The sequence below is a fragment of the Epinephelus lanceolatus genome, chromosome 5 (genome assembly GCF_041903045.1).
Source record: "Epinephelus lanceolatus isolate andai-2023 chromosome 5, ASM4190304v1, whole genome shotgun sequence".
Lineage (NCBI taxonomy): Eukaryota > Metazoa > Chordata > Actinopteri > Perciformes > Serranidae > Epinephelus > Epinephelus lanceolatus.
In genome coordinates, this window is record NC_135738.1 from 33,769,689 (window position 1) to 33,794,684 (window position 24,996).

A 24,996-nucleotide genomic window follows, 5' to 3' on the forward strand; every position below is an offset into this window, starting at 1 on the left:
GTCTGTCTGCCTGTCTGTCTGTCCGTTGATCTGTCTCACCCTCTCTTCCCTCACCTTGGCTTCTCAAAGCCACCTGCCAGTTCATGCCTGACATTCCAGCTCCCAGTCCCTCTTCCTTTAAGTCCCATCCCTTTTAACTTGAATATGACCAGAGTGAGAAGTGAAAGTAGCTGCTGAATAATGTATGACCCAACTGTTTGAGATTCTCTCTATTTTCAAAAGCAAGGAGAAGAAAATAAGTTAAATGTATTTCGGAGACGATAGAGAAGTCGCAGCCAAGAGGAGACCAAGTCTGAAGACCTCTGAGCATTGGCTAAAAAGGGACGTATGGTGCATTGTGTTGATGTATACTATCAGAAACATAGTGGAAATGTTTTTACTTTTTTGCCATTGCTCGTTTTTTCCCTTCAGCTTTTCTATCCAACTTTTGTTCAAAACATTCTGTTTCATCTGTCTACAGCTTCTCCATGTGGGGGAAAGTCTTTGGAAACGTCTGGTTTATTTCAACCTGTTGTCTGGTTTCAGTGGAGAAAAACAGCAAATATTTACTCTGATCACTTGAAAGAAAACCCACTAACAACACATTCTAGACAAGAAAAATATCAAGCAAACAAAGAAAAGAAAAGCGCAATTTTCTTGTCTCTCCGATGTTAGTAACAACTCCGCACAGAGTGTCCCTCACTGCAGCACACTGTGTTCAAACCATGAGTGCAGCTACTTTCTGTTAAAAACAGTCTCCTTTTCCCATCAAGCATCAATTACTTCAGTGTAAATAGTTATTCGACAAGCGATGAGAGTCCTGTCACTGGAAATGAGACCTAATTGAATTAGCCAAACTTTCTTAATGACACTTTAGATTATTTGCTCCCCTCTTCACAGCCTATTGGATTGGCACCGGAGCAGCATGAAGAGTCAATTTCAAGATAGGATTTGAGTAAATATCAGGGTAAACTTTCCGACTAAACTTTCCTCCAGATTATAGGGTACAAAACTACCCTGAAGTGCTAGATACTTTCTCAATGTCAAGCGCCCACGCATTAAGCAAAACGCTTCTGTAGTCAGAGGTTCACTGGAGATAAAGTTTTGTCAAAAGTCCAACTCTCTCCATCACCCTTCAACACTGTCTGTCATTTTCTGCGCCCGATGTGGCTTTCTTCTTCAGCGTTCTCATAAAACCAGTCTGCTTGACTAAAGCGCTAAACCAGTAAAGAGGGCTAGAAAACTTCTTCAGCAGAAATATGAGGCAAATCCCCCCAAAGCCTAATAGTTTGGCCCCAATACTGAACAGGATTAAAAATGGCCCATGTTTACTGTAATTATGTAACATGCCCGTTTACGAGTGAGAGTGAGAATATGGACTATCTGAGGTAGGTTTGAGTGAAAGAGCTGCACATAGTGATGTTTGAGGGAAGGAAAATTGCTTTGTTGTTGCTTTTAATTATTCTTTTCGCCACTGAGCCAAAGAAGGTAAATTAAAAACAGAACTCTTTTTGCCCCAAGCACTGTTTTAATTAATGCTATTTAACATTTAAAGAAAAAAAAAAATCTATTAATAGATGCATCATGTTATTCATGTGAACTGTAGATGTGTGAAACATTTCTTTTTTTTAAGATTTAATTACATCTCCTCCAGAAAACCTTTCGCTTCCCGTCATTAACATTATGAAAGGGAAGAAGATGGGCGTTGAGATTACTGATGACTGCAAGACCATTTGAGGCCTGACATAGTCTGGGCAACTTCAAAGTGTTTGTGGTCAAAATGTAACAGATTTCATTTATTTATTTACTGAAATATTACACCCTTGCAGGCAAATAACCTATTTCTGGACAACTTTACGGGAAAAAGATGGTAAAAGAAAGCTGTCTAATAACCTGGATAATGAGATAACCCCGATTAACCCTGCTTGGTTCTTCTTAGCTGTAGGCTAGGGACCAGGCTAATGAGAAGCTCCACAGCACTGCCTGATTGTACTGCAGCTTTTAAAAAACATTCCTGCAGTCTCCATCTTCAAACGAATCAATACTTGTCGTAATTTGAGTTATTAGGCCTCAAATCAACATTGGTGTTCATGGAGGTAGTGAATTGTAATAAGACTCAAAGTGCAGTGTTAATACCTAATTAGGTAATCTGTGCGGAATTATGGACAAGGTGTCATATGGACACCTTTGCTCCTCCACCTGTCCTCTAGACGGCTGCATTGAGCTTCTTGCAGTAGCAGGTCCCCTGATTGCCGCTGTGATCAACACCTGTCTGCACACCTGTTTCATCAGCAAATTATTCTTTCAGTAAGTACAAATTAAATTAACTCTCCATCATTCTCACATCACCTGAGATGAGCTGTTAGCATTCCAGCTAGGTGTAGCAAATACTATTAATGACTCTGCTCCATTTAGGATCATTAAATCGTACAACTCTGCATACAAAAAAGTGAATGAGAACTCAGCTGCTTAACAGATTTAATAAGGGTTACAAGGAACTACAGTATATGAAGGAATGCAGACACATCAGTCAGTCACAAGGCTCTCTGCTTTCCTTATAAATTAAGTCAGATTTTCAGAAATTCATCGGTAACCTTGAAGAAATACTTCCACTGTTTGGGGGATATGCTGGTTTGCCTTCTTGCTGAGATTTAGATCAACACCACTCTCATAACTGTCTGTTCAACATGAAGCTATAGCCAGCTGGATAGCGTAGCTTCGCATAAAGACTGGCAACAGAAAACATGTGGCCAGGCTTGGTTCCAAGTAAAAATGAATTGGCCTACCAACATCTCTACAGTTCACTAATTCACAAATTCACATGTAAAGCAGGATTTATACTTGTGCGTTCGCTCTATGCACAGTCTACGCCATAGCCTATGCACGTGGCCCACCCCAGTGCAAGTATTTATACTTGGGCAGTGGTGTGTCTGTGTCACTCTGCAGTTACACCTCCAAAACACTGGCGTGCGGTGGGGTTTTTGAGAAGTGCTGTAAAGTTTAGTTGATTCAAAACACACCCAAAACATACATTAAACATGGCTTAATAGCAACAATTTCAAGCACAAGTACATAAATTGGCTTCACTTTAACTCACAGGATTCACAGACAAAGCATTTGTCTTTTGCTGGGCACGTTTTCCACACAAATACAATATGCTAATGTTTTTAGCACAAGCCTATGGCATTTTACATTGTATAAATTAGCCCAGCAGCTAGCAGACTTATCCTCGACTCATATGAAGCCAGGGACAACAGCAACATTTAACACAGGTAACGTTACAAAATTTGGCTCCATTACAACTCACAAGGTTCACTGACAAAACAATTATCCTATACTTAACATGTTTTCCAAACAAATACAACATGCTAATGTTTTTAGCACAAGCCTATGGCATTTTACATGGTATAAATTAGCCTAACAGTTGGCAGACTTTTCCTCTACTCATATGAAGCCAGGAACAACAGCGACATTTAACAAAGGTAATGTTACAAAATTTAGCTCCATTACAATTCACAAGGTTCACTGACAAAACAGTTATACTAAACATGTTTACCAAACAAATACAACATACTAATGGTATTAGCACAAGTCTATGGCATTTTACATGGTATGAATTAGCCTCGCAACGAGCGGAGATTTCCTCTGCTCATATGAAGCCAAGATAAATCACACACAAGACTCAAAATGCTATTCTGTGGAGGCTTGGTTGTGTCGATTCGACGCAGAAGTATAAATCCTGCATTATACCTCAGCTGTTTATTCCTTACAAAAACTGAAGCATAGAACAAAACTAGTTTATGCTTTTTTTATTTTTAACATCAAATATCTCTTTTTCTCTCTTGTTAAACATTAAAATATTTTTACTAACTCATCTTAAACTCATAAGCATACATATATTTTTCCTATCAAATAGCGTGCAAAGAATGATTTGGGGTGACAAGCTAACTGTGATCATCATATTAAATGGAGTTCATTTGTGAACTTCGGGTTCGGGAGCAGAGCCATGCCTCAAATACACCTCTAATTACCTGCCAAGCCTACTTATTCCTGAGCAACCAACCCTGCTCTGTTCAGATTTCTCGACCCACCCTCCCTTTCACTTCCCTTCATCCTTTACCTTCCCTACCTCATCCAACCCCATCCTTCCCTCTGCTTATCCTTACCCACATCCCCTCATCCTCTCTTCCCTTCTCCCCTCATCCCTTTTTATTCAGTCTGGTGCAAACCTCTCCCATGTCTCATTCTAGGTACCATCTGGGGCCTGTAATCAGCTCGGGCAGAAAAACACCTGAGATGCAACCCCCACACTGAGTTACATCCTCCCAGACCAACCTAAGAGAAGACATCCCTCTTCCACCTTCCACATACATCCATTCATGAGTCCTCAACAACGAACACCTCCTGAATTACAATTACACCTTTAAACAACATATTGTTGAGGCATGTTACTTGCTAGTGAATTTGCACTTGACTCTAGTGCAGAGGGGAGTCTAGGAAAAAGTTTGTATTTGGTCAGTGTGGCTTATTAGTTCGTCTTTCTTCTGCCTATCTAACAAATGTGGGTGAGGGGAGGTATGGAGGTGTGGGTGATGGTCAACTGTCCTCTACAGCTCTGTATGCACAGCCACATTGTATAAGCCATGCCATTTGAAGGATCCTATCACATCTTAAGGATTTGATTTAAATCCCTCTTGTAGCTATGCTTGTTTCATACATTGCTTTTCACTTGCAATTGTGTCACATTACAGAAGATGAAGATGCCCTGTGACTTTTACCGCCATTTTTAAACATCCCATCTTAGCAAATCTCTTGTATTGTGCATGTGTAAATGTATCTCACAATTTTTGTGCGTTTTCACTGAGTTCATTCAGCTAAGCTACTGACGAGCTTCGCAGTTTTTCTGTGGAGTAAATGATGAACCAAGTGCAATCTGGCACTGGCAATTAAATGCCACCTGTAATTATAAATTTAGCTAAAGCATGGCAAATATTTCCTTTCACATCTCCCACTGGAATTTTAATCCTGTCTGAATGGGGCCTGAGTTGGCTCTGGGTCGAACTGCAAAGGTTTAAGAAAACTGATGGCTGATGCAATTATTATAAATCACAGGAGGACCCCAGGTTACAACAGTCCTGTGCAAATAGGGCTTACCTTCTCAATGTAATGCCAATAGATGTTTTTGTATGTGCGTTATTCCTGTTGTTACAGAATCAATGCAGTCTTCACAAATATCCACATAGGATCATGCGTGTGTGTGTGTTGGGCACTGTCTGCTGCTATCTCTGACCAGAGAGTCACACCGATTGTGTTCCATGTCAAATGCATTTGACCTTAGCATCCCAAGGGGCAGACACACACACACATACACACACACAAATAAACACACCTCCACCGTGCAGAGAGAGACATGGAAGGAGAGAGGAAGGTAAACAGATACCCTCCTTTTTTTTGCCATTTCATTCTGTGCATGCTCTCTCTCTATTTCCACCTCTCCAACTGTCTGTCTTTCACAATGTCCTCAACCTGTCTGCAGGTCGGAGTTATGACACTTCAAAGTCACCGTTACTGGCAAAATGTCAGAGGATGGAATGACAACAAACACAGAGGCCATGAAGAAAAATACAGAAATGTATGCTGCAGATGAGAGGAGCACAGCAGCAAGTATGAAGTTAGAAAGACGCAGGTATATGACTCGGAAGATCAGTAAAAGATGCAAAGGAGATGTCATAAACACAGAGCTCTCGGTGGCTATAGATAGATAAAATGTCACCAGAATCTTTGGAGAATGCTTTTAAGTTATCAGTATAGCTTAAATATTCAAATGCAAATATAAAAAAAGACTGTGTCGGAAAGAGACAACCAACTATTCAACCTCCTAACCTAACCTGAGTGAGTCATGTAGAAATTCATCTTTTTAAAGTGTTGTTCAATGACAGCATACTATTAAATGTTTAGTCTTGCATCAGTGGGGTGTTTTTCAATTGCAGTGCAATGCCGGAGCAGTAGGATGTGGTAAATGTGTTACTGAAGACCAACATCTGTTAAGTCTGAATGAGGAAAAACAAATATAAAATTGTTAAAACTGTAAAACTGTGAGGCAAATTGTGATTTGTGATATTGGGCTTTATAAATAAAATTGATTGATTGATTGATTGGTTTTCTACTTTATATTTGGTTTGGTGAAAAACTTTCACTCCTGGATAGTCGGATGAAATCAGTGAAAAAGGCATCTTGGTTTGTAGTTTTTTATATATCTGTCTAGATATTGGACGGATTATCATGAATTTGGTACAAATATCTATGGTGCCCACCAATGAATCCTGATCACCCGACTTTCCCCCTAGTGCCAACGTGAGGTTGACATTTTGGTTTCAAGTGAAATGATTCAACAACTGGATAGATCCCCTCAGGATGAGCAGTTACAAATTTGATGATCCTCAAAATTTCCCCTCAAGACACATTTTTAAGTGAAATATTGATACAAGTATTTTGTGTAACATGGTTTTTCCACATAATTAAAAAATAAACTCTGAAAAAAGGCTGGAAGCAGATCAACTCTTTCTTCCTTATTGAGAAATTTGCTTGCAGTAAGTTTTGCTTTCTCTTTCCACTTTCTCCAGCGCTGCTCATGCCAGGTAAAAGAGCAGCGTGCATCAAGATGGCTAATGTAAGTATTGGAAGAAACATCAGAGAGATTCAGTCATAAATGTTGGAGCCTCAGTCAGATCCAGATTCAGATTAGTAAGTGTAGTTAGCATCTTCTATTTATGTGGTTTGTTAGCTTGTTAGCTTGTAGGCTAACTGGCAGTGACTGACACGGAGTTAGTTGTTGTGAAATAAACAATAATATCTACAACAATGGGGTTTTTGGTAGATAGTGGAAGCATGCTGCAGGATCCGGTTTATATCCAAAAACTGCAAACTGTACCATGTTTGCTGACAAAATTTCACTAGGCTAATGCTAACTCTGCTCTCTTGTTGACAGGTCTTCTCTGTGCTGGAGTTTTCAGTTTTCAATAGGCTTTCGTATTAGTGACATACATAATCTAGCATGCCCAATGTACTTTTGATTCTCAGATTATAGGAAAGTGCAAAGACATCGCCCCCTTCAGGAGAGAAATGTAATAACATCTCTCTAGTGAAAAATACGAGTCAGTATATAAGTCAAGTAAAACAGTAAAAGCCTAAGTAAAACATGTTTTTGAGTGGAAGCAGACTTTAGCTTTTCATCCAGCATCATCATCAGGTCAAAAATTTAAATATCCAATAGTATGTTTTTATGACCAAATACCTGCAAAAACTAATGGCGTTCCCATCACCCTCAGCTGTACAAATTAGCAAATGTTAGCATGCTGACAACCTAAACTAGGGTGGTGAACATGGCAAACATTATTCGCTTGGTGAGACCATCATGATGACGTGAGCTTAACATTCTGTTTCACTTTCTTTATCAGTTTGATTTGCTGCCATCCCAAACACTCTCAAGAAATTAAAATCTAACTGGGGCCAATCAGGGACTGGGGCGTAGTTGATGACGTAAAATGCAGGCTGCAGCTTGCAGAACAGTAATGGAGGCACCCGAAGCAACAAGCGCTAACTCTAACGTTAGAAAAGTAAACACAGCAATAACTGAATTTATCACAGAAATAGGGTCAATAACAATAATCAAACAATAATGAGAGTATGCACAGGCAGAATTTCTCAGAGGGAAAGATGTTTTCTCAGTTTTTTTGACTGGATTTGACAAAAACTTGATTTATCAACTGGCTCTGCTGGTGATGAAGATGTGTTGTTTTGTTATGCTGATTAGCTGGAGGAGTTTGTGTGTCACGGGGAGTACACCAGCCCACTGAATGTGTTTGGGGCAGTAGCGGGTCCAGACTGATACACAGAGCAAAACAAAATGTTGAGCTCAGGTAATCAAGGTGGTCTTACCGTGCTGTTTAACATTTGAGCACTGTTATTAGCATTTACCACAAAACACAGGTGTACCTATGAACAGACTCACAGAGCTGCTAGCACGGCTGTTAGTTTAGTTAAACTGAGCATATTTCAGGTACTGTAAAGAAGTGTGCTTCAGTTGTGACTTCTGGTTGGCTTTGATCTATACTTTAAATATTTTCTTAATCTACATTTTTCCTCCATTTCTGGTTGCTTTGATGTGCAAAGTTTGTTTGGATTTTAAATTAAATTATGGCCATTGACTAATATTATCATGACTGTCAAGGTTAAATCAATAAAGGCAACCACCAAAATACTGCTAGACTTCAGCCAATCATGTGAAACTACTAAATATAGATTTAAAGTAAGCTTATGGCCTAAGGTAGTGTTCAATAGAGCATGTTTCTTGATCTTCCCAGAAACCCATAGCAAAACAAAAACTGCCCTTTGATTTAAGTATTCCAGTAGTGTGCTGGCACTACTGAAAAAAATATGTATTCAGAGACTGGTTTGTGCTTTCAGACTTTTTGAGATTTATACGGTCATGTGACCTGACTTGTGATCTCAGACCGCCGCTTGGCAAAGCTTTATGGGCTCAGGCCCTGACTCCTATACAACATTCAGCTGAACAACTTCACGTTATGTAGCATTTGATACTGACACGGTGTCTACCTTTTACAGCACATAAAGCAGCGTCAATAATTTGAGCATTAAAGTCACGATCTGCTGAGTTTTATTTCCTTGGATCTTTATTATCCCCATGTGTTTATTTAACACTATTTTTTACATGATATATAACTCTAAGGGTGCAGAAAGAGAGCAGTCTAAATTGAGTACAAATTAGGCCTGAAAGCCAATAAATGCAATGATGAGTTTTCCATCTTGTAAAAGGAAGCACAGCACACGCTATGGGGCTCCCTCTGGCAGCAAGAGGAATGATTTTTATTGTAGCACATAGTGAAACTAATAGCCTTCCTGTTATGATGATGGTAATATTTAAGGAAGAGGGTTTTTTTCTGTAACATAGTTAAAGTTAATGAGCTGCCCCACTCTCTGACTTTCCAGTTGATAGGGTGAATGGTTTGACCTGTGCCAGTAAACTGTCGATTGCCGGAGCAATATCTCTCATCTGTTTACACAACACAGACAGATAAAGCAGCCCTAACAGGCAAACAAAACAATGGGGATGGATGGATGGAGGTGATGGGAATCAGATGAAAGAGATAAACATATCTGAAAGCTTACTGACATAAGTGAACTGCCCTTATGAGAGAAAACTTTAAGTGCTTCTCAAAGGGTCCCATTAGCAAACCATACTTGATTATGTTGCTCAGCTGAACAGAGTGAAACTAAATGAATATCAGACAGCTTATTACCGACAATACTAAGCTTGCGAGCTACAGCCGAAGTCAGTCAATCGCACAACACAATCAAACTCTCTGCCACTCTGTCTACCTTCTCATTTTCTTATGCACAAGACAAGTACAGTGTTGCAGCTCGATTTCAATCAGTCTCACTTCAACTCTGGCTGTTTTCCACTTGATTTTATCCCCGGCTCCTTACCTGACGCTCTGTGTCTGTAATATATCTGGATCTGTGGCATTGAGTGAGGCCACAAAACTGCCCAAAGGAATGTTTTCCATCCTGGTGACTGTCAGGGGGTCGGGGAAGAAGACGGGGCCCTCGTTGATGTCCAGGACTGTGACGTGTACAGTGGCTGTAGAGCTGGGGCCATAGCCTACATCAGGAACCAGAGCATCCTCATTCTCCACTTTGATGAGTAGCGTGTGGAATGCTGTGGCCTCATAGTCCAGAGGCTGAAGGGAGAAAATAATGGAATGTAAGGAAAGGGTAATAATGTTACTAGCTGTAGCATTTGAATGCATTGGGTGGATAGTTTTGTATACCTTGATGACAGACAGCATGCCCTCGTTATTGTCTGGGTTGGTTTGGATCTCAAAGCTCAGCGTGGGATCTCCGTTAATTATAGAGTAAATCGCTCTCCATGCCCCCGTGTCTGGGTCGTCCCTGTCGTCTACTGTCAGGTTGACCACCACACCTGTCGAGCCCTCGTACACATATGCCTCGAACTGTTAGAGGAGACGGACAGACAAATCATCATTAGAAAGAAGGAAGCAGTGAGGATACTAAAATCTATAGACTATCGGAGAACAAATCAAACTGGACGCAGACAAAAAGGATGGTACAGACAAAGACTTTCTCTCAGGAGCAGATTTAGGTAACTGTCTTCAGACTGAATATGAATTTTAGAGGCAGCATGCTTGCACACAAAGTGGATGAGAACATGAGTTTAGACAAAGGCGTCTGCCCCAGCTGATTGTGTCTCAAACTTGAGTGAAAAAATGTTCATTTCATTTGAAAGAACAAACTCAAGTTGCTGTGAGAAATGCACTGTTGGAAAGCTGAGGACTCTGCAGTTCCTCGGTCGTCATTCTAGCATAAAGGCAACTGGGTGAAGTTTGACCTTGAAATATCCATGCTCCTTTTATTTGCTTTTCACATTTTTCTCAGGTTGAAAGTTTTAAAAGCACTCTTTAAAAATGAAGAGGGAAAAAAACATGTCTGTGGTCTTCTGACTTCTGACCTGATTCTGCTCGAACACAGCTTAGCCTAGTCGATAGCCATTGCTCACAATGGCTGCCATGTCTCACAGGGGCCAAGTTTGCAGTGTCTTAATATCCTTTCAGAACACATCAACACACATCTGTGCCAAATGCGTTGCCTTTACTACAAAATGCACAACTGTTATGATTATTTCACCATAGCTGCCCCACTTGTGGAAAAAATTGAGTGAACAAAGGAGAAAAATTTGCTTTACCTTCAGACTGAAATTACCCTGTGGCGTTATTGACCACTAGTGCTCTACTTGCACTGTAGCAATGCTTTTATGAGTGGGTCCCCGTTTTATTTGCACTGTGCACACGCATGAGCGATGTGATGCACATTCCTGCTGGTGTTTTCTTGCTATTCTGCTGGTTGCAGCAACGCACAAAGAAAAATAGATACACACCATCAACCCTAACCCTGAAACTGCGAGCGAGCAAATATGAATGTTAACAATGCGGGGTGTAAATAATTCAAAAGAATAGGCCTTGCTGATGTTTTACGAGGATGGAAATGCCCTCGATGTATTTGTTAGACGTCAAGGATACTCACAATACATAACTTTAGCTTGTTTTATCTTCATCTTTATATGTTTCTGCTTGGATGTTTCGAGTCATTTTAATGTTGTATAAAACAAAAACATCCTCATTATTGAAATAGTTGATTTTAGGGAGAAAACTGTAGGAAAGCTTCATGTTTGACTTGGGGAAGGTTTTCGGCTCAGTGATACAGTCGTAAAATATCAGAGCTATTTTAATACTCAGATGCTACAGCTGGAAATAGGGGAAGAAATTACTGTAAAGAAAGAAAAACAGAGAGACAGACAGAGAAAGAAAGGAAGGAAGGGAGTGAGAGGGATGAATGATAAATGATGAGTTTGTAAATAAATGTAATAGTTAATAATGTCAAGTCTGATATTCTGCAGTCAAATCAATTAAAAAGTGTTTGCCTAAACATTAATTCACAGAAGGACTAATAAACACATGACTGCATGGACAAACACTGTACAAATAACAGAATAAACACTATCTGATCTTTAATCATGTATTCTCCATAGTGCATCTCATTTATCTTTTAGTGTCAATCACTCCCCACCTCTCTGCTTATTGTTGGCAGCAGGCCTCAGATTGCTATCAATGCATTCTGCCAGCAAGTCTCTCAGTAAAGACTACATCCTGAACAGGGGAACCCTAGCAGGAGCTCCAGGCAGGCAGAAGCAATTCTGTGCGTGTGTGTGTGTGTGTGTGCATGCGCGTGTGTCAGGACCATTATGGTGTCGGAGCTTACAGTGTAATCTTTCAGACACAGAACACACTGTTTAAGGATAGCACTGGTCCAGCCTAGATTACTGCGTCTCCTGTCAGCCCACGGTATTGTTGTTTCACAGATTACCCTCTTACCGCCTTACACTGCCTGGCTCCGTGCATTTATCTGAAGAGACACAAACATTGATTTCTTCTCTTTCTTTTCTTTTCTCCTTTTTTATTCATCCAAAGCTTGTTTAAAAAAACACACTGAACCATTCACAGTCATTTAGGGCACATAGGATAGAAGCACAATGTTCTTTAAAGAAGGAGGTTATGTTTGTGCCCACATGGTCATTGTTGGCCCCTTTTGTCCTGCAAGCCTGCAGCGGTCCGGTACAAAAGCATCATGTGGAAATTAGGGGGATGTTTGAAACATAAAAAGCCCAGTGCTCATTTTTAAAAACAAGTGGGATGTACTGGAATTTAAATTTAAACAGCAACTGCTGTCGCTTTAGCGAAGAACCCCGAAGCAGTGAAAGCCCTTTTACACACGTTACCTACATGCCCCCACTGTAAGCACTCAAAGACACAAGCACTGTGATCAGAGACAAATGCACGTCATTGGCATTGCCATGCTCATCATCCTCTTCTGGACTTCAAGCGACAGATAACACTTGCAAGCTCTCTCCCTCTTTCCTTCCCTCACAAACACACACACAAAAATACAGGACGGACACACAGACAACAGCCGGTCAGATTGGGTTTAATCATGTGGGGCAGTCATGCGGTTGGAGGAAACGCTGTATTCTGTGTGATGTGGCCACTGGGCTCCTGCCCTGCCGCTGATAAGGCCCCAATTCCACCTGGAGCACAAAGCAACCAGTCACCTGAAAGACTAGAAGGAAATGACTAACTACGAGGCAGAGCTCCCAGCCTGAAATGACTTAAACACATTAAGAGTGGGGGGGGAAGAGGAAGAAAAAAGGTCTGCCTTCAAGTTTGCTTTTATCCGTGTGTGTGTGTGTGTGTGTGTGTGTGTGTGTGTGTTGGCTGTTTTCTATCTAAGACTCCCAGGCCCAGACAGAGAGCCAATTACAGTAGTGACTCTCAGAAAAAGATGACCACGTGACCATGGTCATGCAGGCCAAGAGTCAAACACACACACACACACACACACACACACACACACACACACACACATAGACAGATAGATAAAAGAAAGACAGAAAGAAAGAATGAATGAATGAATAAAAACAGAGTTGAAAGAAGCCATAAATCACAGAGCTTTACACTCCAGACATTTAAGATTCTAAGGAGTAAAAACTACAGTGTGATATTGATTTTCTGTTTCCCCATCTCCTTTTATGCTTGACTTTTTCCAATAATCTGTCCCATAAATCTTCAAGGTAATGCCATGCTGCCAATAGATAAGGCACAACAATTTAAGAAGAAAAGATAAATACATGGATAATGTCAGGTTTCAGTCAAAAGTTTCAGCACTGTAATTGTTGATTACACTATTTATACCTACTTTGTGACAGCCACGGTGACTTGTTTATTACAGTCTGTCACATGTCACGTGTACTGGTGTGACCTCACTCCACCTTTCATGTGCACCTGCTGTGGGAACATGATGCTTCGGCTCGGTGTGCTCATCCACTAATTGCTCTGTCGTTAAAAATGCATTATAAAGGTATTCTCTTGCTTTACTAAAAATCTTGTACATCACAGTTAACCACTTTAACAAACCATGCTGCTGTGGTTTAGAATGTATTTTTTCAGTTCCAAGCCTCCATTAGCACTCAAAACATTGTTGTATTGTTATGAGGTAACACAGTGCAGAAATATGCACTTAAACTGTATTACCATACAGCAATGATTTACCATAAACAACAACTGATGCAGACCTGATGTTCACAGTAAGAGATGACACAATTTTAGTGTGTGACAAAAGTTCAGTTTATAAACCCTTTATTTAATCAGGTATATCCTTAAGATCTAAGCAGAGCCTATGCTGTAGCCTACGCAAGTGGCCTACGTCATTGTGAGCATTTATACTTGTGCGGTGGTGTCTGTGTCACTCTGCAATTACACCTCCAAAACAATAGTTGGCAGTGGGGGTTCTGTGAAGTGCTGTAAAGTTTAGTTGATTCAAAACACACCTAAAAAGCACTTTCAACATGGCTTAAAGGGATAGTGCACCCAAAAATTAAAATTCAGCCATTATCTACTCACCCTCATGCCGAGGGAGGCTCAGGTGAAGTTTTAGAGTCCTCACAACATTTACGGAGATCCAAGGGGAGAGGGGGTAGCAACACAACTTCACCTAATGGAGGCTGGGCGCCCCAGATTAAAACGTCCAAAAGCACATAACTGAAACCACAAAATATCTCCATACTGCTCATCCGTAGTGATCCAAGTGTCCTGAAGCCCCAACATAAAAAGTTGTTTGGAAAAACGTCATTTAAGCCTCATTGTAGCTACAGGCTACAATGAGGCTAAAAGTTCAAATGACGTTTTTCCAAACAAATTTTTATGTCGGGGCTTGGATCACTACGGACGAGCAGTATGGAGATATTTTGTGGTTTCAGTTATGTGTTTTTGGACGTTTGAATCTGGGGCGCCCAGCCTCCATTAGGTGGAGTTGTGTTGCTACCCCCTCTCCCCTTGGATCTCCGCAAGGGATGTGAGGACTCTAAAACTTCACCTGAGCCTCCCTCAGCATATGGGTGAGTAGATAATGGCTGAATTTTCATTTTTGGGTGCACTATCCCTTTAATAGTGACAATTTCAAACACAAGTACACAAATTGGCTTCTCTATAACTTAGAGCATTCACAGACAAAGCACTTGTCTTTTGCTGGACACATTTTCCCCACAAATACAGCACGCTAATGTTTTTAGCACAAGCCTATGGCATTTTACATTGTATAAATTAGCCTAGCAAACTCTTCTGCCCATACAGTATGAAGCCAGGGACAACAGCATAATTTAACAAAGGTAACGTTACAAAATTTGGCTCCATTACAACTCACAAGGTTCACCAACAGAACAACTGTCTCATACTGAACACATTTTCCACACAAATATAAAATGCTAAGATGATAAGCACAAGCCTATGGCATTTTATATTGTGTTAATTAGCCCAGCAACTAGCAGAGATTTCCTCTGCTCATATGAAGCCAGGATAAATCACACGCAAGACTCAAAATGTTATTTTGTGGAGGCTTTATTGTCTTCATAATGTATTGTTTTATATCTGTGAAATAAAAGTAAATAAAAGTTTCTTTTCTACTGAGGGAAATTGTTTCAGCGTACAAAAATAGACAGGTCTGTGTAGTTATATTTCTGGGGAGGTGCACCTCAGGCTACAGTAGAGTTCTCAATTTCACCCCGAGCCCGACCCGAATAAGCCCGACGGGTTGGGTCGGTTTGGGCCAACTAATTAAGTTAATTGGGGCGGGCTGAGTCAGGCTTGGACAGCAGAGAGAGAGGAAAAAAAACAAAAACAAAAACAACCTCTCTGTCTGTCAGAGAAGCGCACTGTGTGAGGGTGTGACAGCAGCACTAACACACAATGCTGCTGCCCATGGTTCTGCTTTTGGAGTCTGTGTGAATTCCGTTCTGACAAAAAAAAAAAAATACTAAAACAAGATGTGCTGCTGTGAAGTGTGAGCGAAGTTCAGTCAGTCAATCAGCGTTCAGGTGCAGGAAAAGTGTTGAGCGGCTGCGGCTCATTAAATGCAGCGGCGCAGCTTTACATGATGCGCAATGGTTGCTCTCCCCCACACTGACGTTGAAGCCTGTCTGTCTGGTAATATTATTTTGGGACATGAATGATTGGTTGACTTTAAGTGATTAAAGATACTGTATTTGAGCCAGGGAAGCCAGACTGCTGAGGTGCACAGGGGGAGCATAATTTTTTCCCCCTTCCATTAAAAAAAAAAAAAAAAAAAAAAAAAAAAATCTCGGGTTCAGTTGGGCTCGGACCCAGTGATGTATGTGATGATGCCGGGCCGAGCCGGTTTCGGGCTTCAAGTCCCTCGGGTCATTTCGGTTTCGGGTTGAATTTTTGGGCCCGTTGAGAACTCTAGGCTACAGCGTAGGGTACATCGTCGATTTGAAGCAGAAGTATAAATCCTGCTTTATAGGTTATTGATCTTACTATGTTACAGAACAAAATGTAAACCAACACCTTTCCAAAAGAGTAGAAATAATTCATCCTCAAATGTTACCGTTCATGTATTCAAAAAAGTATGTGATCAATAGTTAAAGACTTGAGGCTTGAACACAGTGGTACGGACCTTTAAATAAGCATGGTTAAATAAATTCTGCATTTTATTTTATGTGTATTATGGAGCAGGTATACAAGTCACCTTTGCGATCTGCCTCATACACAAAATATAATAACATAACATTTCCTTCACCTTAAATTATATCTGTAACTTTACTCATCCAATACTTTTGCCTTTACATGACACTGACGATCACCTAATGGGACTGACAGTTACATCTTCTTGAGGTGAGATGAGGAGGTGCTGATTGCTGAGGAGGTGTTGATTGTTGAGGAGGTGCTGATTGCTTACTGTGTGAATAGATCCTAAAAAGGACAGTGAACACCCACTGCTACAAGGTGAGTTTTAATGAGAAACAAATAAACAAACCCAACAACAGACTCCGGCCACTGTGTCACTTTGTTTAACAGGGCAGTAATTGCCAAGCATTTATGAGGAATTTGAGCTGTGATTATTGTTCCGATAATTCTACTTAAAATAGTATCATGAAATAACACAATGTAGGCACAATAATATAATATATAATATATATATATATATATATATATATATATATATATATATATAATATTGTCAAAGTAATTCCCTACTATTACTGGAAAATAACAGATCAGTACTTAAGGCCATTATACATGTCAGTCAAGATATTGCAGTCCACAGTGGTGGTGCAGGTTCCTCCTGTTAGCTAACTGAAACCAGAAGCTGTAGGTTTAGCTTTAATACCTTTTTAGCCATGCTAACGGCATGGCTGTAGGGTAACAATTAGGGATGGGCATGATTAATCGATTAATCGATAATTGATCGTTAAGATTGTTTTCGATAACGTGAAATGTTGTCGATCTATTGTGTAGTGTGTCTGTCTTGAAGCAATGCAATGAATTTCACTATGTGGCAGCAATGAGACATTTCACCAGCAGGGGGCGACATTTAACTATTTTTAGGAGACAGAGAAAACCTCCACTGCCTCCGGGCTGCCGTAGAAATCAAAAGGAAACATGAAGCGGTCAAAGCGGAGCTTGGTGTGGGACCATTTCAACTTAAAAAATGATGAAGTCCAGTGTAAATATTGCAATGTCGTGTGCATCCCTGCAACTTCGGTCCCGTCAGAGCGGGTGTTTTCAGCTGCTGGACTGACTATCACCAGGCTGCGCTCGTGTCTCACCCCTGAGCATGTTAACATGCTAATATTACTCAACAAGAATCAGTAGGAGTTACATTACTTTGTTCGGAGTGGACAGTCACCACCGCAGCCTTTATGTGAGTCACTTGTTATTGTTTTATGAGGCTCTAATTAAATAGGCATATTTGATTGTGAATTACGTTTGAACTCATTTGAACTTTGAAGTTACATTTTGGCAAAAATTGTCAGCCATTAGTAATATATATTTTTTTTTAATTTATTATCGTTTGATATGATTGTTTTTTGGAATTGTGTCTAAAAGAGGCTCAATTGTGTTCAAGAGCACAGTAATGTTGACTCGTTAATTTGTGTGAGGTTTGGCTCGGTGCCAGATGCTCGGCTGCCGGAGAGCGCAGCATATCTTTTTTGTTTAACAGTTAAACATTTAAACTTTAACTGCTTGTCTAAGAGGATTGTTTGCCTTGTCTACGAGGATTGTTGGACTATATGTAGTTCTTGGAATAAATATTTCATTGAGGAAAAACACGCTGTGTTTAGTATTTTATGTCATGGACATTTAATCGATAATTGATCGTTAATTTTTCCGATCCATCCCTAGTAACAATGTCGGTCTATAGGTCAGTAGGTCCATGACTTTGGTCCATACTGAAATGTCTTGGCAAATATTGGATGGAGTGCCATAACATTTGGTGCAGTTATTTGCAGTGACCAGTGGAGTGATTCTGGTGATCCCCTGACTCTACCTCAAGCATCTCCCCAACTTGATGTGTGATCGTGAGTAAAATGTCTTGACAACTACTAGATGAATCACCATAAAATTTGGGTGCACACATTCCTGTTTTACACAGAACAAATTGTAGAAACTTTGGTAATTCCATAACTTCTTATCCAGCTCCATCAGGTAAACAAATTCCAATAATCCAACAGCCTCAGCTGCATTTTGTGTTTAGCTAGGGTAAATTAACATATGTAAGCGTGCTAACAGGCTTCACATAAGATGATGAACACAGCATGTCCATCACTGATGTATTTTAAGCACTTTACTTAAAGCACAAATAGTGTAGCAGTGAATATATAATAGCAGCTGGTATTAATAAGTAAATCACCTGTGGTACAACAAAATGTGTAGTTTGTCTGACCCATATTCCGCTACTGCATTTTATCATTTTCTGGACCAATGAGGAACCTTTTAGTGCTCCAGAAACCAAGTAATAAAACAAAATCAACAATAACTTAATTACATTTTAATCAGACCTGGTGTTTTAGAAACGGGGAGAGCACCATGGCGAGACATTTGTCAAACGTGGGCACCCAATCACTTGCTCATTTACTGTGGGATGCTGAGTGGATGCTATGCGACAACACTAAACCTCAAAGCAACCGAAAGAAGGAAAACATCTGCAAACCAAAGTGAAACAGCTGGTTGATTTCTGCAAACACAACGTAACACCACGAAACCTGCATCCCAGCACTGTCAACAACATTCAATGTATCCTTCCTCCAACAGATGGGGGTGCAAAGGAAGCCTGGAATTCTGGCAAAGGGCCCGAGAAAGAGATGTGAGGCCTTGGAAGAGTATACACATCTGTCAGCTTTACCGAGTAACACTAAATGCTCTCTGCCTCATTAACACTACTATGGAAATTGCCTCCTATTTCTTATACAGGCTTTTAATTTGTCTTTCATTGCCAGCTGGCATTGTTTGCGTTTTATAAACCACTGCCCAAGACCCTTTCTTCTACACTGCTGTGTGCAGAGCTGTGGCCAATACAAGGGTGAAGAAAAACATGTGAATAAAACAGAGAGACAGAGACAAATATGGGTCAAGCTAAAGAGCAAGTAAAAAAAGTGGTAGTTTTGAGTTTGATACTGGGTGCTATAAACCATCAATCTGACTTTTCTATCCCACTCTGCCTCTCACAGACATACAAAATAAACATGTGCATGTAATTACAGTCAAGCAAACACACACGCTGAGCATTTTCTTGTACATAGTACACAGCACCACGTACACGCACGAGCAGAGACGAAGGAAGATCAACTTATTTTACTCCTGGATGTGTGTCAGATTGTGTTATGAATACAGATGGCAGTTAAGGGCTACACTGACAGGCAGCCAGACAGACAGTTGAGCAGCTGTTCGTTTGTCCTAATGGAAAGTACTTTGTGACACGTCCCCGCTGCCCCAAAGATTTTCTCTATAAGGGAACACACATAACAGTGGCCCATCACATTAAACCTCCTGAGACAACACTATTTTGCCTCCAGAAGCATTTGCTCCATTGCCACATCGCAGCAGGGTGGCGCTGCTACTGAGGCATTTGAGGTTTGTGTCCCTGGGCATGTTGGTTTCTTTTCCGCCAAATCTTTCTGGGCATTTTTAGCCCTTTTTGGAAATCTATCTCTTCTTATTCACTACTTTTTTGATCCTTTCAAGGCAGTTCTTAGAAAGCAGTGTAAGCTGTCTACTGTAAGTGGATATATCCACACACACTAGCTGGAAAAAAGACATACAGATATCTAAAAATGTTGTGGCACCTTTAACATTTCATAAAATGTTTAGAAAGTCTTAAACTCTCATGATGAAGCCATGCACTAATTTAGTTTTTCTAGCCCCCTATGTAATCAGAAAATACGCAGGTCGACGTCACAGATGTAGAAGTCAAATTTAGAAAGAAATCCCCCTGAGTTAAACAGGAATCATGTACATTTCCAAGCAGCCACTTCTCCTTCCTTTTTTTGCTTCCAAAAGCAGCTTAACTCTCGGCAACGAGGTGTAGACAGACGGCAAATCTGTAAAAAGGCACCATTTTCATTGTACCAGCATGAGGCTGAAATGAAACCAGGTGCACATGATCACTCATCTTCCCACACAATCCTATACACAGACACTGTGTACAAGATTGGCAACTTACCTCTCCGTCTAACCCCCACTCGCTTTTTACCCTTCCCCCTGGCTTTAATCCTGCATACAGTAAGTGTGCCTGGAGAGTTAATAAGCTTACCTGTGTCTTTATTAAATTTGAACAGCTTCTGCTCAGGCTGCTTCTAAAGATAGATTTTCGATGAATCTGACATTCAGCAAAGCAGCTTTTCTACTTTTGGAGAACATGACAGCCCTCGTATTTGTCAATGCAGCTGAGTTAAAAAAAAAAAAAAAATCTTCAAGGAATGCAGACACACAGCGTATTAAGTAACCACATGCTTCAAAAACATTGTCAGTCATTTGAATGTCACAGCAGATGCATTACATGCGATAGCGTTGGACAGTCCTTCTACGATGGAGTTCTACCTGGAGGAGTTTTCTAACTTCTTTGTATCCAACTATCTGACAGTCCACTCCTACTTTACTTTCTGCTGCTTTTTGCCCGTGTGCTCCCCAGTGACAGTTCAAATTTCCGTTGTTTATTTTAACTTTGTAAATATACCACCACATATAGACTGCTAAACTGCCCACCATGACTCGCTGTGAGCAGAGAGACCTTGAAAATGCTCACCTTTATAACTTCCCACCTTTTAAAATTTTAACTTGCACAGCTGGTGTTAAAAAAACCAACCAGAAGTATGTATAGGACAACTGTGGAACTCAGTGTTTCTTTTACTTTTCTTGTGTTCTGACTGTTTGCTTTAAAGCCTCCTTCACAGCCCTGGATATATGTATTTTTTATTTGTACAAGATGATTCTTGTATGATATCTTACATACATCTCTTGTCTATTTTTTGGCAGCTTGCAAACTACAAAATGGTACATCATCATCAGTGTTAGGGGTAACACGTTACAAAGGTAACAGGTTACAGTAATATATTACGTTTTAGCAGTAACGCAGTAACGTAGCGCGTTACCAACAGGATTTTGGGTGATATTATTACAATTACAATGTCATGTAATGTGCTACCACCTCAAGTAAAGTGGTATTTTCATTTGTCATTCAACCATGACGCGCCACTCGCGCCAGTGCAGGGTTTTTGTGTCTTGTCATATCATCATGAGCTGCATTATACTGTAGAAGGTGCTGGTAATGAGCACATCTAGGTGATGCCATACTGTGCATTGGCATGTCCAACCTGTTTCCATTTATCTATCTACAAAATCTACAACATATCACATTCTGCTTTTGTGTCTAAAGGCTGCCTAACAGCAGCGGGGAGAAGGAGCTGGGCTCCACTTTGTTTGTTCCTCATGATTGGCACATCTGGGTGATGCTGTCAATGAGGGCTGGCATGTTGGATGTTTTTCCATTCACATCCTCAGGCACTTGCACACCTGTCCGTTGGTTGTGCTAACCTCAGCATTTGTTTATTATTGCCTTCAAATACTAATCCCTGTCTCGTAACTGATCAGACTTTGATCCTTTTCTGCCTGCCTGAACCCTTTGTCCAAGGCTATTCATTTATTCGGAAAGGTCTAGGCAATTAAATTGTTTTATATCATCACACTGTTGTTAATACAAGAGGTGAATTTATTATAATGTGGTACCCACTGCATGAATGGACCAGATCTGCAGTCTGGAAGAGAAGCTTCATTAGGTGATACAATATCCCACACTAATGGATTTGTACATTAATGAGATGCGATAAACTTGAGCTTTCTGTGCTTTGATGACCTGCTATGAAACAACATGGCCCTCATCCATTTATAGTGTCTAGTCATAGTCTACTTCTGAGGTAATTTTGGGGAAAGTAGTATAATAAGTGACGCATTACTCTGCACATAAAGTAACATTGCAAAGTGTCTTATAACTTTCAAATGATGGTAACTAGTAATATGCAATGCACTGCATTTTAAAGTAACTTGCCCAACTCTGATCACCGCACAGACCCCAGTCAGCGGTCTCAGCAACATGAATCCAGGCAGCTCAAACCCCTGCTCCAGGGGACCGGACAGCCCGACTAGCTGCTGGAGCTAACAGGTCAGACCCAGTGCTGCTGTTGGCCCCCAGCCCACTGTGACACCTGGTGCTGGGGCGGGGGGTTTGAGCTGGTCGAATTTGAGCCGCTACAGCCATAACAAAGGTCCCTCTGCCAAGCTGGTGCCTGCTCTCCTCCACAGCGGTGGAGAGCAAGGTGTAGAGGCCATGGGGGTGACTGGCTAGCTAATTCTTGTCTCATTTGTGGTCTGATAAACAGAGAGTGGAGCAAAGAGCAACTGAGCAAATGTGCTGCGGGCAACTCTATAATGAAACACGATAAATTAAATCGATGTATGGGAAACACTGGGTTACTGAATGAAGCCTGTGGTCATCTGGTGGGAGGGACATAGGACAAAGAGAGGAGAGGGAAGAGCTGCAGGAGGAGGGAGGAAGGTTTACGTTCATATTCTGCCTATTTTTTCTGCCTTTTTCCAGATTTCTCCCTAGCCCAGCTTTAGCGTTACAATGGTTAGGAAGAGGAGGAAGTTGTCTCTCTGATTTGTTTGTTTGTCTTCTTTCCTTCCTCTCTCCTTGATTTTAAATGTCCATTTCTGCACTGCTGTTGGCCCGGGGTCAGACATGTGTGACTCACATGATGTATGGTGTCACAGCCATGCTGTAGGAGTCCCTAATGCAGCAGCAAGGACATGATCCTTGGCTGGTTTCCCACTCGCAAACTTGGCCAGTTGTGTTTGTCGCAACTACGCAGGAGGTACTACTACAAGGTTCTGAAAGACAGTTAATTTGAAGCATGCATAATAATTACAGCAAAGTTAAAGTGCCCATTGAACTGGTTTTTGACCAACATTATGCAAATCACAGTCTCTGTACATTGTAGATATTCACTGTTGCATCAGTATGTACATGAATAATTAAGTAAAATCTAATACAGCCAGTAACATATTTGATCATATCCTTGATGTCGCACCAGAAATCAGTGGCCAGTTCTTTTGAGAAAACAGAACACTGTGAAACGCTTGCAGCCTTTTCAAATAAGCCCATTGTGAGCTCGTGTGGAGACATTGGGCTGGCCTTGTGATTTCTAACACGTTAACATTCTCCTGAGCAAACTTCACAATTGTGGAACGGCATGCCTGTTGCAACTTCAAGTGGTCTTTCACACTTATTTCTAGTGCTTCTTCACTCTTTATCTTCGAGACTGGGGGTGTCAAGAGGCATCACGCTATTCCCCACATCTGAATAAAATTACCTGGTAGTACTGTACCCTTCATGGGTTACTTGTTTCACGCTTGCTTTTCTTGAAGTCGTGTATGTATGAATATCAAATACCAGATGACTAAATAACTGAGCAAAGGAAGAATGGAGTATAATTGCAAATGTGTGCAAATATTATCTTACACAAGGATCAGAAATGCCTTAACCAGAGACCATTTTTATTCTTAACATCTGATTCTTTATCCGGTGGAAAAGTGTGAGCTGACCAACATAATAAAATTTCACATTGCAAAAGTTTCAAGGACATACTCTATCTCACCAAATCTCACTCTAACATGATCCGTTTGTGCACTTATGTCCCAAATAACATCCACTCACGCACACACACACACACACACACACACACAAACACAAACACACACACATACACAAACACACATATACGTTTGTCCTTCGTAACATCCCCCTACCTAACATACAGTGCACAAAATCCTTTCCCATCCCTTCCTCTTTGTGACAGAGATTTCTGGTCAACTGCACCACCGTATCACCCAGGGTAAGCACTGTGTGTATCTCAGAGCTAGTGAAGCAATCATGCAAGGCCCGGACTAATCTGTGACACCCGTTAGCCATCCCCCGAGACAGACCGGCACTGACAGGGCCCTGCTGCCCTGTGCCTGGTGCTACACCCATCACTGCTAACGTCTTTATCGGCGGGACAGATGGATTGCAGGCGAGCATATTCTCCTGGTCATCATGGAGGAGGGAGGGGAGGAAAAGAAGAGAGAGGGGGAGGGGAGGCAGACAGAGAGACAGACAGGCACAGGGAAAGAGCGCGAAATTGAATGAGGGGGGGAAAAAAACAGAGAGACTAGCTGTCAGGGAGTTTGACTGACAGGAGTGATAAGGTCCATCATGGCCTTGTTATGAGAAGCAGGGGGAAATAGGCCCGGTCAGACATGGCGTTGAATTAGCAGAGCCAGAGAGGAGAGGAGGCGAGACAAGGAGTGTAAGTGCAGGGAAAGAAAATGAAGAGAGGATCAGGATATTGGAGGAAGAATGAAATCACATAGAAGGAGAACAGACTTGAAGGGCAAAAGGTGCTAGACGAAGACATGGGTATACCAGTGTCTGCTCTGATACTAACTGGTGCAACTTTTAACAATGTCCACAGAAGCTCCCCGGCACAGTGTGAGCAAGACACCGTAATATCAAATTCAACATGGCATGAAATCCTACAGACATTTCACCAAAGACTGAGAGTAAACAAATGGAGATAATATAACCCCAGTTGTGTTAAATTCATCAGGCCACATATTCATCTTTGTTCCAGGAGCATGCATATCTGGCCTTTCAGACGACAGAGCTACCAAGGGATTCCATATCATCTTTTTTTCTCCTCCTCATAAAAACAGGATTAGACCCTTGCTATAAAAATTAATCAGGTTCAGAGCCCAATCCCCTACAGAAGCAAAATGTAATAAATTTCATAGTAAGAAAGGATACCTTAGCTTATGATTTTAAAAATGGAAGATAGATTACAATGAATCATCCATCCTTTAAAAGAACTTATTAAGGAGAAAAGAAATTTTCGTTTGGCATGCCTTTCAGCTAATTCTTACATCTTTTGTGAAAGGCTTTAAGCATTCTCTATATGTCCATATTTCAATATTGCATCAG

General features: G+C 40.9%; 1 protein-coding gene across 1 annotated transcript in view; it reads right to left on the reverse strand.

Annotated features, from left to right (window-relative positions):
• The window catches only part of cdh13 (cadherin 13, H-cadherin (heart)), a 476,360-nt gene that overhangs the window by 72,530 nt on the left and 378,834 nt on the right, over positions 1 to 24,996 (reverse strand). Inside the window, exons 10-11 of the mRNA XM_033635485.2 lie at positions 9,831 to 10,013; positions 9,487 to 9,740 (exon numbers count right to left, since the gene is read on the reverse strand). Of these exons, the coding sequence (XP_033491376.1) occupies positions 9,487 to 9,740; positions 9,831 to 10,013 (437 nt within the window). The remainder of the gene's footprint in view (positions 1 to 9,486; positions 9,741 to 9,830; positions 10,014 to 24,996) is intronic.